Source organism: Muscardinus avellanarius (genome assembly GCF_963383645.1).
Source record: "Muscardinus avellanarius genome assembly, chromosome: 7".
Taxonomy (NCBI): domain Eukaryota; kingdom Metazoa; phylum Chordata; class Mammalia; order Rodentia; family Gliridae; genus Muscardinus; species Muscardinus avellanarius.
In genome coordinates, this window is record NC_137793.1 from 103,002,867 (window position 1) to 103,017,496 (window position 14,630).

Sequence of the window (14,630 nt, forward strand, 5' to 3'; positions counted from 1 at the left end):
CTCCAAAATAATATAAACAAACAAACAAACAAACAAACAACTAATTAAATAAATAAGTAATAAAATAGGGCTGGGATGTAACTCAGAGTACTCCTGGGTTCAGTCCCCAATGCCACACACACAACACACAAAGTAATTAAAATCAAAATGACTCCAAGATATTGTAATGTGAGCTTGGATATGGAGTAAGTCTGCCTACAGGGCCCACCATCACCTCTTACTAGCAGTGTGACTGACAAAATCACATAACCCCAGCCTCAATTTCTCCATATGTAAAATGGAAATAATATTTATATTTTTTTAACTCAGAGCCACTATAAAGATCAGCTTTAATAAATTTATGAAAGATGCTTTCCACAAAGCACAGTGGAAATATTGGTTGGATACTATGATACACAAAATGTTTAAAGTAAAAATTTTTGCTAAGTATATATTAGGTATATTATTAGAAAATGAATTAATTTTAGTTCCTTTGTAACTCTGGATATTGAGATTTAGTGCTAGATTGTGATTTGAGAAAATAAAAGATGTAAGTTTCTTTTCTTTCCGACAGACAAGAGGATTTGTTGCGAGCAGTAAGCCATACAATGGTTGTTCGGAGCTTACTAACCCAGAGGCGGTGATGGGCAAGATCGCACTGATACAGAGAGGACAGTGCATGTTTGCAGAAAAGGCTCGAAACATCCAGAACGCTGGGGCCATTGGCGGCATCGTTATTGGTAAGTGATCCTGTCTGTCACTGTGCCGACCAGACGAGGTGGCTTTTAGAGTTTTTCCTTTTATTTCTAAAGTTTTATTAAGGAGTTTGTCAGCTGGGCATGGTGGCGCATGCTTGTAATCCCCGCACTTGGGAGGCTGAGATAGGAGGATCACGCAGGTTTGAAGCCAGCTTCCACTGGCTTAAGAGATCCTCTTTCCAAATAAAAAATATAAAATAGGTCTGGGAGTGTAGCCCGGAGGTAGAAGGACCCTGGGTTCCATCCCCAGTACCACCAAAAAACAAGAGTTTGTCATATTTTTATTTTGGCAACATTAAAGGACAGATAATTCAATGACTTAATATTTTCTATATAGCTGATATCTCTTCTGAAAGCCTTGATGTGGGCTTCTGTATATTAATATCAGTGAACATATTTGGGGTGAGGCGTGAGGGTGGTAGGAGTGGTAAAATTCCCAATATCACGAAACAGAAACTGCTCATTAGATCCAAGACACCTTAAGGCACTGAGACCTCCGTTCTTCCTCGCAGACGCAGGCTTTGGAGTTGAGACATGTGGGCGCAGTGCCTTGCTGTGCCTCGAGATTGTGATTTAACCTTGGCATAGATGCAGGGGTTTTTGTTTATTTTTCACTGTGTAGAATTTTTTTGAGGTACAGTGAGAATGGCAATAAGTATCTTTTAGATTGTTGTAAGGTTCGAACATAGCGTACGTAAACTTTGTAGGTATGATAGTAGACGTAGATATAAATACTAGCTGCTAGCAAGTTTTTATTTCCTTAGTTCTTTAGCTGCTGACGCTGGCTTTGAACCTGTGATCCTCCCATCTTAGCCTCCCAAGCACTGGGATTATAAGCAAGCACCACCATGCCTGGCTTCTGCGTCTTTATTCTATTGAAATGATCAGTTATGGGTTTTAAATCATTTTACTCATGTACTTCAACCAGTGGATTTTACTTTTTTTTTTTTTTATCTTATAGAGAAAAGCACTTAAAACATGACAAATAGGCCATGACTACCAGGGAAAATACAATTTTTTTAATGTTTAAAGCAAATAGGAGTTTACATTCAGATAGAACTAGAAGATCTAGGGTTGCAACCTAATTGTGAGTTCTTCTGTATAGCATTTCCCACAAGGAAAATCCATTTTGGACATACCCCCACTCAATTAGGATAGATTTCTGAGTTAAGAATAAATACCAAAACATTTAAAGGGCTGGGTACAGCTCAGTAGGAGGCTCTGGGTTTGATTCCCAGCACCATAAGGAGGGAAAAGACATTTAAAATAAATATTAGGGTTTATCTCTTTTAAAAACTAATTTACCATTTCCTTTGTGTACTTCCATACGGTCAATCCAGTGTTAATGTAACAAGTGAAAGCTATAGGCCTGGTGGTGCGTGCCTATAATCCCAGCTACGTGGGAGGCTAAAGCAGGAGGATCACAAGTTCAAGTCTAGCCTGAGCAGTTTAGCAAAACCCTGGCTCAAAATAAAAAATTAAAAAGATATAGCTCGGTGGAAGAGTGTGTCTAGGTCTCTAGTCTCACATGCACACACTGAATAAAATCATTAGTTCAATAAGTATTAAGAGAACTTCTATTTAATCAATCAGTAGGTGGCAAACTAGAGCTCAAATCCAGCCCACTCTCCATTTCTGTAAATCAAATTTGTATTGGGACATCATTGCCACCCTGATTTCCATATTGTCTGTACTTGTGTTGAGCTACATAGTTGGGTAGCTGCAGTAGAGACCTGCAAAGCCTTGAATTTTCACTGTTGAGCCAGTTATAGAAAATGCTGACTGACCTCTGACCTAATTCATCCTCTTAGCCGTGGGTAATTTCTACATTAAGATTATTTTTATTGAAGAACTTAATATCTTACAATCACTATTACTTTGATCATCTCTTAACTACTGACCAAGACTTAAAAATAGAAACATAAAGTATATAAAAAAAAGTATGGGACATATGCATCGATTTTCCTTTTTAAATCTGTGTATAGAATTTAGGTTTCACAATGTTTTGTGAAGTCTAATTCTCATGGTATTTTAGGGTATGCAAGGATTGTCATGTCAGATTTTTTTTGTGTGTGTGGTACTAGGAGTGGAACCCAGGGGCTTTTCTACCTCCGGACTATACTTCCAGACCTATTTTATATTTTATTTGGAAACAGAGTCTCACTAAGTTGCTGAGAGCCTAAGTAGCTGAGACTGGCTTTGAACCTGTGTGATCCTCCTGTCTCAGCCTCCCAGGCACTGGGATTACAAGCATGCGCCACCACATCCGGCTCAGATGTTTTTTTATTAATAGCAGTTAATTGCAGAATCCTATAGTAGATTCTATAACAAGAAATAATGACTTTTGTTTGCAGAAAATGTAATGTTTTAAATTTTTTATTCATTCATTTATTTATTTTGGTACTAGGGATTGAACCCAGGGGCTCCTACCCCTGAGCTATACCCCCAGCCTTATTTTAGTTTTTATTTTGAAACAAGGTGTTCTACCTCCGGACTATACTTCCAGACCTATTTTATATTTTATTTGGAAACAGAGTCTCACTAAGTTGCTGAGAGCCTAAGTAGCTGAGACTGGCTTTGAACCTGTGTGATCCTTCTGTCTCAGCCTCCCAAGTACTGGGTTTACAAGTGCGCATCCTGGCAAAAAATTTAATTTTTAAAGAGGAACTTTCTCATATTGTAACTTTTTCCCTCTAAATTACTTTCTTTCTTTTTTTCTTTTCTTTTCTTTTTTTTTTTTTTTTTTTTTTTTTTTGGTGGTACTGGGGATGGAACTCAGGGGCCTTCTACCTCCATGCTACACTCCCAGACCTATTTTATATTTTATTTGGAAACAGGGTCTTTTAAGCCAGATGAGGCTGGCTTCAAACCTGCGTGATCCTCCTGTCTCAGCCTCCCAGGCGTGGGAATTTCAAGCATGTGCCACTGCGCCTGGCTAAATTACTCTTTTTTTTTCTTTTTTTTCTGACAAAGCATTTTATTTTGTATTTATTGATTTTAATTGTATGTAAGTGAATAAATCAGAATTTCATTTTTATTATTATTATAAGAACAAAAACCACAAATTATCTTAAAATCATTTGGTGCAAGAGATAAAATTAAGATGGTTTAAGAGGGGAGATTTGTTCATTATACAGAAATGGATTATTTTCATTGAACCCAAGAGTAAAAAATAGAACTGGGATTCACCAAGAGGTTGAGTTTTTTGGTGGTACTGGGGATGGAACTCAGGGGCCTTCTACCTCCATGCTACACTCCCAGACCTATTTTATATTTTATTTGGAAACAGGGTCTTTTAAGCCAGATGAGGCTGGCTTCAAACCTGCGTGATCCTCCTGTCTCAGCCTCCCAGGCGTGGGAATTTCAAGCATGTGCCACTGCGCCTGGCTAAATTACTCTTTTTTTTTCTTTTTTTTCTGACAAAGCATTTTATTTTGTATTTATTGATTTTAATTGTATGTAAGTGAATAAATCAGAATTTCATTTTTATTATTATTATAAGAACAAAAACCACAAATTATCTTAAAATCATTTGGTGCAAGAGATAAAATTAAGATGGTTTAAGAGGGGAGATTTGTTCATTATACAGAAATGGATTATTTTCATTGAACCCAAGAGTAAAAAATAGAACTGGGATTCACCAAGAGGTTGAGGTAGGAACTAAAAGTCACCAGGAACCGGAATAGCTACCATTTCACATTTCTGTCCCATCTCTGTCTCTGGGTCCTTCTCGACTCTATTTTATTCTCCAGCTTGCTACCAGCCTGCTTTCTCTGTGCATCAGTTCCAAAATGGCCTTTTGAATGTGGTAACCTCAGCTCTGGGTCTCTGCCACTAACTGGACTCTGGTTCAGGCCAATCGAGAGTGAAATGGTCTGTGTGTGTGTCATTTCTAGGTGCGGGGGATGGAGGGCCAAGTAGTCACTGCTGTCGACTGGGAAGGGGCCCTACCTGGGCTCTCCTCTTAGACACCTGTGAGGGCTGCGAAGCTGGCATGTGACCTTGGGGTCAGTGTGCTTGGCATCTCCATTATGAGAGGATTTATCTGACCTACTAATATTATTTAAACACTTCAAAATAATAATATTTAATTCAGCTTGTGGAGGAAAAATCACAGTCATCATCATGCTTTGTGACTGTTATATCTGTCAACCTGTAGCTTGGTAAGTCAATATGTAGCTTGAGTATCCCTTGTCCAAAATGTTTGGGACAAGGTGTGTTTCCAGTTTTAGAATTTGGGGATCTGGGAATGTTTACATAGACTTTACCAGTTGAATAGGCCTAATCTGAAAATTCATGATTTCAGAGGATGTTAGATTTTCAGATAAAGAATGGCCAACTTGTAGTGATACCAGCAGAAGAAATGTTAAAAAACAAAAATTGATTCATAATTCTATCGCTGTAATTCAAGACATTAAAATTTCTCATTTCCAGGCTTTTTTCTAATAAAATGTTTACAGGTAGCCGGGCGTGGTGGCGCACGCTTGTAATCCCCGTGCTTGGGAGGCAGAGACAGGAGGATCGCGCAGGTTCGAAGCCAGCCGAGACTGTTTCCAAATAAGAATGTAAAAATAGGTCTGGGAGTGTAGCCCGGAGGTAGAAGGGCTTCCAGGAACCCCAGTATCACCAAAAAAAAAAAAAAGTTTACAGGCATAATCATAGAATTTTGTTCTGTGTTTTTCACATATTATATCATTTTGTTTTTCTTGTGTTTCATCAAGGAGTTCATTGTCATTTATTTATAATAGTTTGCAATTATGCACAGTTATAAATAGCACTCTAGTAAACTTTGGGCATACAGGAGAAACTTCTAGGAGAGTTAGTGGAGGGAGAAGTTGTGTTTTCTTCCTGGAGGCCTAGGACTAACTGCCAGCAGGCTAGGAGGCAGTGGCATGACAGCTCTCCTTTGATGCAAAGCCCTGGTCTCACTCTGCTCTCTTTCTGCTAGATGACAACGAGGGGAGCAGCAGTGATACCGCCCCCCTGTTCCAGATGGCGGGAGACGGGAAGGACACCGACGACATTAAGATCCCCATGCTCTTCCTGTTCAGCAAAGAAGGAAGCATCATCCTGGACGCCATTCGGGAATACGAGGAGGTGGAAGTGCTGCTTTCTGATAAAGCAAAAGACCGAGGTAGGGGAAGAGTGTTTCGCTTCTTACTCAGCTTTGCGTTCACTTACTAGATTGGTAACAAAACTAAAGTACAAAAAAGTGGGGAAGTTTTTTGGTTCATTGGTAAAGAAGTAACATTTTTAGAATATGGTTTTAAAATATACTTTTGAAAATAAAGAGCAGTAAACATGTCTTTGCTCTGCAGAATTAGGATGTTCACAGTTGGATTTTTATGTGTAGTGTTCTACTCTTGCCATGATTCTGTCCCGTTGATCGATACACAGCATCAAGAAGGCCGTCGTAACGTTCGCCGTTCACTTTCACTGATTCTCTCTCACATTCTTTTATGAGGAATAGGAATAGATTGTATAAATGGTGTTGAGTACAATATGATAGTATTGTGTTGGTCTCACTGGCCACCTTAATGACATGACCACTGTCTTGATGAAGGAAATAGAAATTTAGCAGATTCACCCCACTGAGATCTAGATTTATCACACAGATAAACTTAAGTTGCAGGAGTTTCAAATGGCTCTGCCATTTGATTAAAATAGCATATTTTAATTGGTGAGAACATATAGTCCTCTCTAGACAAAAATGTTCGTATTTTGAAAGCACTTTGGAATGCTGCGACATAAAGGCAAAGCTTCACTAGTATTCTTGTGTAGTTAAAGGGAGAGACAAGGGCCAGTGAGCTGTCAGTCAAAGGCTGTGATCCTGCCGAAGCTGGTACTCTTTCGTTTCTGCTGCAGACGCCTATAGAGGGAGCTGTGCCACTCCTGTCCCCTTTGAATGTGCACTCTGATTCAGGAAGGGCTGCTGTATCCCTAAGCTGGTCAGGAAATATGTAGGGAACTGATTCAACTGAGCAAAACTTCCAAATGAGACATCTTTAAAAAAAAGCTTATTGAATAGCTGGGCGTGGTAATGCACATTTGTAATCCCAGCGTTCGGGAGGCTGAGACGGGAGGATCCGGGTTCGAGGCCAGCCTCAGCTACTTAGTGAGGCCCTTTGCAACTCAGTGAGACCTTGTTTGAAAATAAAGAATAAAAAGTAGGGCTGGGGGGTGTATCTTGGAGGTAGATTGCCCCTGGGTTCCATCCCTAGTACTGCATAAATAAATTAAAATTAAAATAAAAAAATAAAACAAAAAAATAAATAAAGCTCATTGGTAACATAATGCCGATCTTGCCTGTGTATTCCCTTGTCTTCTTGTATTGCTTTGTTCCTTGAGCTTCCTTGCGTTGTCTGCCCAAGAGCAGTGGAGTGAGTAGTGGGTGCCTCGGGCTGTGCTGGGAAACAGCACAAAGGTTTTCTAGTCTTCTTAAACCCTCCTGTGTACCTGACATCCCCTCCCGGGCTCTTTTTCTAAATTCAGAACTTTTCTACAGACATTCAATTGGGCACATTAAAAAATAGGCACATTAATATTATTCTATGTAATTCTTTAATACCTTTGCTTTTTTCCCCCCATTTGTGCTGTCATTGGAATTTCAGCAGCAATATTAAAAGGTAAAATGATTCCGAGCTACATTATTAATAGTAGTAAGTATCTTGCATTAATAAGCCTTATATATGTATGTGTGCATACATACATACACACACATACATACATATATAATTTTATTTCAGTGAATACCATATCTGTCTTAAGGTAATTAGATTATTTTAATGTCTAGTCAGCCGTCCCATAATAAATGTGTAGTCAGCTTTCCCATCATAAAATAATTATTTATTGTTTCTGTCATAAAAATCCTGTTAGTATACATTCCATATAATAGATGAGTCACTAGTTTGTTTGCTTGTATACAGGAGTCACTAACAACAGCATTGTTGTTGAAGTATTATTCATCTTTTATTTGGGTACAATGTAAAATACTGGCTTGTCTAAAAGCTTCTGGTGGAAGGTGTACATGTGGTCAGGACTGTGACCACATGTCACATCTTCTGACAAAGAAGATGTTTCTCATACAGGAGAAAGAGTATGAGAGATGATTGATTTTACTAAGGAAAAATGCTCGGTGGAGAGTATTAAGGAATTTGCAATAAGTGGGCATTATTAAATGGTATTTTAAAATATTTTATAGTCTATAAATTTATTGAATTGTGATTCTGTTATAGAGTGGGACTTTGATAGAGGTCTAGCAATTCCTTTTTGTGTGATAGTTCTTTTGAGAACTGTATAGCCATATTAATTAAATTAGTAACAAGTTATAACTATTAGTATTTATCATTATAACAAAAATCAGTGATTATGGCTTAATGAAATTAAGTACTTTATTCACTGAGTATAAGTCTAATCTTTGTCATTAATTTATTCTATACTACGACCACTTACATCAGTGTTTCTCCTCTCCATCAGAATCAACCAGTGTACTTGCGGAGAGTTTAGGTTCCTAAGGCCTGCTCCACAGTATTGAACCAGATTCTCGGAAGAACGGGGTAGAATTTGACATTTAAACATGCATCCCAGGTGGTTGTGAGGTTGTGGTTCCTCAGCTGCAGTTTGAGAACCATTGAACAAGACCCAGAAGGCAGCTTTCTAATCTCCCACTGTCTTATCTGGCCATTTTGTGCCATCCTGGGTACTATTTAGGACTACCTAAGAACACCAAGTCACAAGGATCTTAAAATCCAAACACTAAAATGTTTTCCAAATTATTCTTTCTAGATCTCATGCCACAGATATATTTTTTCTTTATAAAGTCACAGCATGCCGTTGAGCAGTCCTTTGTATATACAATACAGAAACCAGAAGCCCCATCCTCACTGCCTTCCTATTCTGCGGTAAGACCAGCCACTAGTGAGTGCAGGCAGCAGTGTGCAGATGCCCTCGGACACATTCTTCGGAAGCTCACAAGTTAGCGTTACCAAGTGGAGGTGATGCTTCCTTGGGTCAGCTCAGTTACACTTCTGAAAGTTAAGTTGTCACAGTCTGTTGAGCAAACTTTCAATACTGTGTCTCTTGTGTGTCTCATCTTTCCAAAATTTCATTTTATAAAGATGCTTAATAATTTCTACCCTGTACCCACAAACCAAAGACAGTATGTTGTTACAGTTAGATTCAGATTGAAGCAGTTTCCAGTTAGTCAATTTCCTCTTCATAGTTCTTAAGAGGGAAAGCAGTCCACATTTAGAAGTTCCAGTAATTGTCGTGCTTACATCTTGAGGTGCAGGCCTGTAGTCTCCTAATGGGTAGAGATAGATGTTTTCAGCGCTACTTCTAAATCTGTGTTCATCTTGCAAAAAGGCAGGCAGAAAATGGGGAAAGTTAAAAATAGTAAAGATGATGGTGGTGGTGCTCCCCACCGTTGAACTTCTCCCTTGTGCTGGGTGTGGTCACTCTTCCTGATTTTCTACTGTAGAAGGAATGGTTGGGGTGAATCTATCCTAGAGCTGAGCCGTAGAACTTAGGCTGCTGACAGAAAGGATTTGATTCCAAGGAGAAACAACTGGTGCCTGTGCACACGGGCTCTTCCCTGGAGAACATGGGGCACTCGTGTGTGTCAGCAGCAGTGGCCCTGGCTGCCCTCTCTGGCCTGTGCTTGTGCCTTTGCACTTCTCCCTCTTTCAGTGCACACGCCACCCCACCCCCATGGCTCTTTTCCTCTGAGAACAGTCAGCTGTCTTAATGCCCCTCTGCATGAAGTTTTATTATCCTAGGTAAAATTTAGAGGAGTCTTTGAATACCGTTCTCTGATATTTATATTATAAAGTTCTTTACATTAGATAGTTCTTATCGAATTTATTCCTTGCTTTCAGTAAACACAGTGTACAGGTGAATGATTGTAGAACATTCCATCTCAAGTCTTTACCAAGTTTCCATTCCTCTTTTATTAATAAAATCTACTGATTTTCTTTTCTTTGTATCTTGAGATTTTTCTCCATTCTTTCTTTGCTTCCTTTACTTCTGATACACCCTTTCTGAATTTGGTGTTGTTGTAGCTCTGCTTTCAATCAAGACTGTGGTCTCACATACTGGTAAAAACAAGCCCCAGTATAAAGAGTTACAGTGCCCAGAGCAGGTCCCGCATCCTTCTGCCCTTCTGTCTCTGCCACCCCATTGCTGCCGCCATCTCACAAGCTTGTGAAAACCAAAGCATTTTCTTCTGTGGATATCTTAAAAACTCTCTACTTCTCTCTTCAGTCTTTCTCTCTCCCCCTCTCTCTTTGTTCCTTCGCCCCCCTCCCAACTCTCCCCTCTCCTCCGGTTGGCCTTTGGTGACTTTACTTTCATTCCTCATAGAGTGATTATTGCTGTCTTTGGAAAGATTTATTTCTTTTAAATTTCAAATTCTTTTTCAGTTGTAACAAGTACAGTTAGAAGTGTTTAAAAAGTTTCTAAGTAATCTCTCTGCCTGAGATAACCAACCAATGTTAATAGCTTGATATGTAATCATTTGTACTTTTCTCTGTGTTTTATACATTTCAAAATTATGGATTTTTTCTTTTCACAATATTGGGTTATTTATAAATACCATTCAGTAACTTTTTACAGTTAAATCTATATTAAGGACATTTCTACATGCTAGTAGAATAGCAGAATTTATTCTTTTAAAAGCTACATTACTTTTTTTGTGTGGTACTAAGAGTGGAACTCAGGGGCATTCTACCTCCAAGCTACACCCCAGCCCCATTTATTTATTTTTTATTATTTATTTTGAAACAAGGTCTCACTTAGTTGCAGAGGGCCTCACTAAGTAGCTGACCCTGTCCACAAACTGAGATCCTCCCATTTCAGCCTCCCAAATACTGTGATTACAAGTGTGCACCACATGCCAGGCTCATTACATTTTATAGATGACTGTACCATAATTTATCTAATCACTTCACTGTTAAGTGTCCAGATTATATCCAGGTGTTTTAGTTTGTTTTGTCACTGTATGCAGTGGTGTAGAAAACATTTTGTACGTAGTTTTTTACACAGTATTCATACTTTGACTTGTCTAGCATTTGAGATTTACTAAAATGGAGTGCCGGCAAAAAGCATATTATGGGTAATAAATGTTGCAGATTGCTGTAGCAATTCATGTCCCTCGCAGCAAGAAATGAAAGTGCACGTTTTCTCCCTTGTTTTAGTCAGTACGTTTCCCTTTATAGGTGTATTTTTCATTGAATTTGCTCTTCCTTTATCAGAGATGTTTGTCTACACTAAAGATTCCCGAGATGTGTAAGTAGAGCAGCCCTGAGTCTCAGTTGAGAGCTGAGGGGGGGTCTAACTAGTGATACAAGGTGTTCTATATAAAACGGACTCAGGGTTGGCAGCAAGAAGACCATAAACAGATTGGTAAAGTAAAGATTAGGTATAGGTCAGGGTAGTGCTCAAGACAAGACAGAATAATGTGTAGATTTAAGAGAATATTTTATATAATGTTATCTAAACATGGGTCCAGCATTGGTTAATAGTTTAAAGGAGCCACAGAGAACCAAAATCAAATGGCAGTATTGCTGTTGCAAGTATTATTTTTTATCAACAACAAATAAATATAAAGAAGGTTGAATTGTCTGTTCATGTGCTTTGTCTTCTTTAATAAGGTTGTGTGTCTTTTCTACCTTGTTCTTATAGGACCTCTCTTTGCACATTTTCTTCTCTAAATTGTCTAGAAAATATATACACATATAAAAGACAGGTTGCTGTCTTTTATCTTTTAGATAATATGTGTATTGTTTTCCCAACATGGTACCTTTTTCTTTTTTTTTGCAGTACTGAGGATGGAACCCAGGGGCATTCTACCTCTGAGCTATACCCCCAGCCCTACTTTTTATTCTTTATTTTGAAACAGGGTCTCTTGGAGTTGCAACAGACCTCACTAAGTAGCTGAGGCTGTCCGTGAACTGTGATTTGGGAGGCTGGGAGGCGGAGGCCCGGAGGATCGCAGTTCTTGAACATTCTCATTTACTTAGCGAGGGCCTTTGCAACTCATTGGGACCCTGCTTCAAAAATAATGCGTGGTGGCGCATTTGGGAGGCTGAGACAGGAGGATCCAGGTTCTCGGACAGCCTCAGCTACTTAGTGAGACCCGTTGCAACTCAATGAGACCCTGTTTGAAAATAAAGAATAAAAAGTAGGGCTGGGGTGTAGCTCAGAGGTAGAATGCCCCTGGGTTCTATCCCTAGTACTGCAAAAAAAAAAAAAAAAAAAAAGAAAAGAAATACTGTTTTAAAATATAGCAATGATATATGCTTTAAAAATTTGTCCTAATAATATGTTCTCATATGCAAGCTTTACTGAATTTAGAAATGTAATAAATTTTAGTCTTGCCAGGCGTGGTGGCACATGCTTGTAATCCCCGCGCATGAGAGGCGTGCAGATTCGAAGATACAGGAGGATCGTGCAGATTCGAAGCCAGCCTCGCTGGCCTAAGAGACCCTGTTTCCAAATAAAAAACATATATGAAAATAGGTCTGGGAGTGTAGCCCGAGGTAGGAGGGTTTCCAGGAACCCCACCAAAAAAAAAAAAAAAATAAAGAAATTTAGTCATATGTTGAAAATTTATTTTCATCTTAATATTATTATTGTTCAGTTTATTTCTTGTCATTTACTGATATTCACTGAAATCAATCTTATCAATTATTTGTCATTTCTTTCCCTTTGGAAGAACATTTACTTCCTAATAGTGGCACATTTTTCAAAGGAAGCATACAGGAAAGCATGATTTCATTACTGTAAGGCAGCCACCTTCTCTTCAGTGCTAATGTTCACTCTTCTGCATTAATGTTATTATCTCTTAACGTTTTATTTCTTAATTTTGTTGCAAAACTCAGTAGGGCTTTGTAAGTGTAATGGTAAATTTTTTTAGAGAAAAAGTAGCAAGAAGTTTTTTTTTTTTTTTTTTTTTTTAACACAGATCCTGAAATGGAAAATGAAGAACAGCCATCCTCTGAAAATGATTCTCAGAGTCAGGGTGCTGAGCAAGTGATGTCAGTTCCTCAGGCCGTCGATTTGGTTGATCACGAGTCTCCTGAGGAAAGTGCTCTAAACTCTGACACAGAGCCCCTGTCTCCAGCAGACACTGATGACGCTGCAAGTGTCTCCCCTTCCGAACAGACTTCTGACCCTGCAGAAAACCACGAGACTACAAGTGTTAATGGTGAATGTACAGATTTAGATAACCGGCTTCAAGAACAATCGGAAACCGAAGAAGACTCCACTCCTAACGTTAGCTGGGGTAAAAAGGTCCAGCCAATAGACTCCATATTAGCAGACTGGAATGAAGATATAGAAGCATTTGAAATGATGGAGAAGGATGAACTATGACTCACGAAAGAAGCTGGTGGTAGGTATTTAAAGACAAGGTAAACTGTGGTTATAGACACCCTATTACCCAGCAGGCTCTCCGGTGGGAGGCTTTCCGTATGGTAATGAGCAACCATGTTCTGACTGCGACTGGTAGTTGTCATAGGAATCTGGAGCATGCTGTGTTAGAATTGACCTTGTTGACACTGTCCCAACCAAAGTGGAAACTCAACCCTCCCCCGCCCCAGGAGACAGCATTGCGCACCCTGCCACCTAATTGCCAGGGAGACATGACTGGGCATTGCTGGAAACCATGTTTCTAGTCTCTGGTAGACAAGAAACATTCAGTTGATAGTGGAATGGGGAATAGGAGTTTGTATGGCTTTCTAATTAAAGGAAACTCGGGTTTCCTGGTTTGGGCTAGAGGCTCTGGGGATGACAGGTCCAGGCACCCTGGCTCTGGTTGTGCTGCCTTCACAGAAGCACTCTGTGTGACCCGAGAGGCCGAGAAGCGATGCGTTCCTGGCAGTGAGTGTGCCCGTCATTTGCGTCTGCTTCACTCAGTGACAGATGATTTGGACGTCTTGATTCCCCCCTCACAACAATATGTTTTTAATTTAAACCAAAGGTAAAGCCAGTGCATTTCCTCAGTGAGTTTTCTACATAAAGACGAATCAGTGGGACCAGGTAAAAAGGGCATAGTGTGGAAATTGGCTACCTAATACTCTTGATGATTGGAAGAAGGGAAAAACTATAATGTTGCAATATGAACTTTCCATTGGGCCTTGCATAAGGAAAGCTGTGGCTATTCTGAATGGAATTTAGCTTCGTCCTTATGGGTGGAGTATGAATCTTTTCCAGCCCATTTTTCTTGGAGGTGGATACCTCTGGCCATCAGCCTTACTCCCTCCCATGTTTAGTGTGCAGTTGGAGCCAGCAGGCCCATATTGCCAACAGCCGAATATATTTTGTTCCATTTTTCTATCTTATAGAGACATGATAAACCGGGTGGTGATCTAAAATTCCTGGGGTAACTTTTTTTTTTCTTTGAAACTAAAGTTATACCTGAGAAGTCTGCACATTTTCTGTTGAATTATGATTTTTAGGTTTGTTTTTGTTTTGTTTTAACAAATATTCCTTGATGTGGACTTGAAACTTAGTCTATTGTGACCTGTGGTTAAAAAAAAAAATTATACAGTAACAACTGCATATAGCCATATAGCTTAATGATATTTTTAAATTTTTTTTTGGTGGCAGTCTGCTGCTGGCCACCTTTAAATTTTAAAATTTTGTTGTTGATATTGGTAGACAGCCCTGTTTTGGAATCATGGCTTTACTCATTTACTTATTTTTAAACCTATTGTAATCAGTTCTAAAGGAATACTTGAGAGACTTAATTCCTTTCTCTTTACCATGACATTACACAATAACCTTTTCCCAGAACACGGTTTTGAGGTACTGAGTAACTTACACGAGGTCTGGAACTGTTAGAACAGCAGTGCTGGATTGTAGCTATGTATATTCATGTACAGTATGTCTTAG

The 14,630-nt window shown here is 39.1% G+C and overlaps 1 protein-coding gene across 4 annotated transcripts in view; it reads left to right on the top strand.

Annotated features, from left to right (window-relative positions):
* The window catches only part of EDEM3 (ER degradation enhancing alpha-mannosidase like protein 3), a gene marked incomplete at both ends in the record, with an annotated part of 66,827 nt that extends 53,718 nt beyond the window's left edge, over positions 1–13,109 (top strand). For 2 of the 4 annotated variants that reach the window (XM_080699001.1, XM_080698999.1), the window contains 3 exons: positions 554–719; positions 5,686–5,871; positions 12,700–13,109. In XM_080699001.1, the coding sequence (XP_080555127.1) occupies positions 554–719; positions 5,686–5,871; positions 12,700–13,109 (762 nt within the window). Of the gene's footprint in view, positions 1–553; positions 720–5,685; positions 5,872–7,348; positions 7,397–12,699 lie in introns of all 4 variants that reach the window. The other 2 variants (XM_080698998.1, XM_080699000.1) reach the window with 2 other exon arrangements.
* Between the last annotated feature and the right edge of the window lie 1,521 nt (positions 13,110–14,630).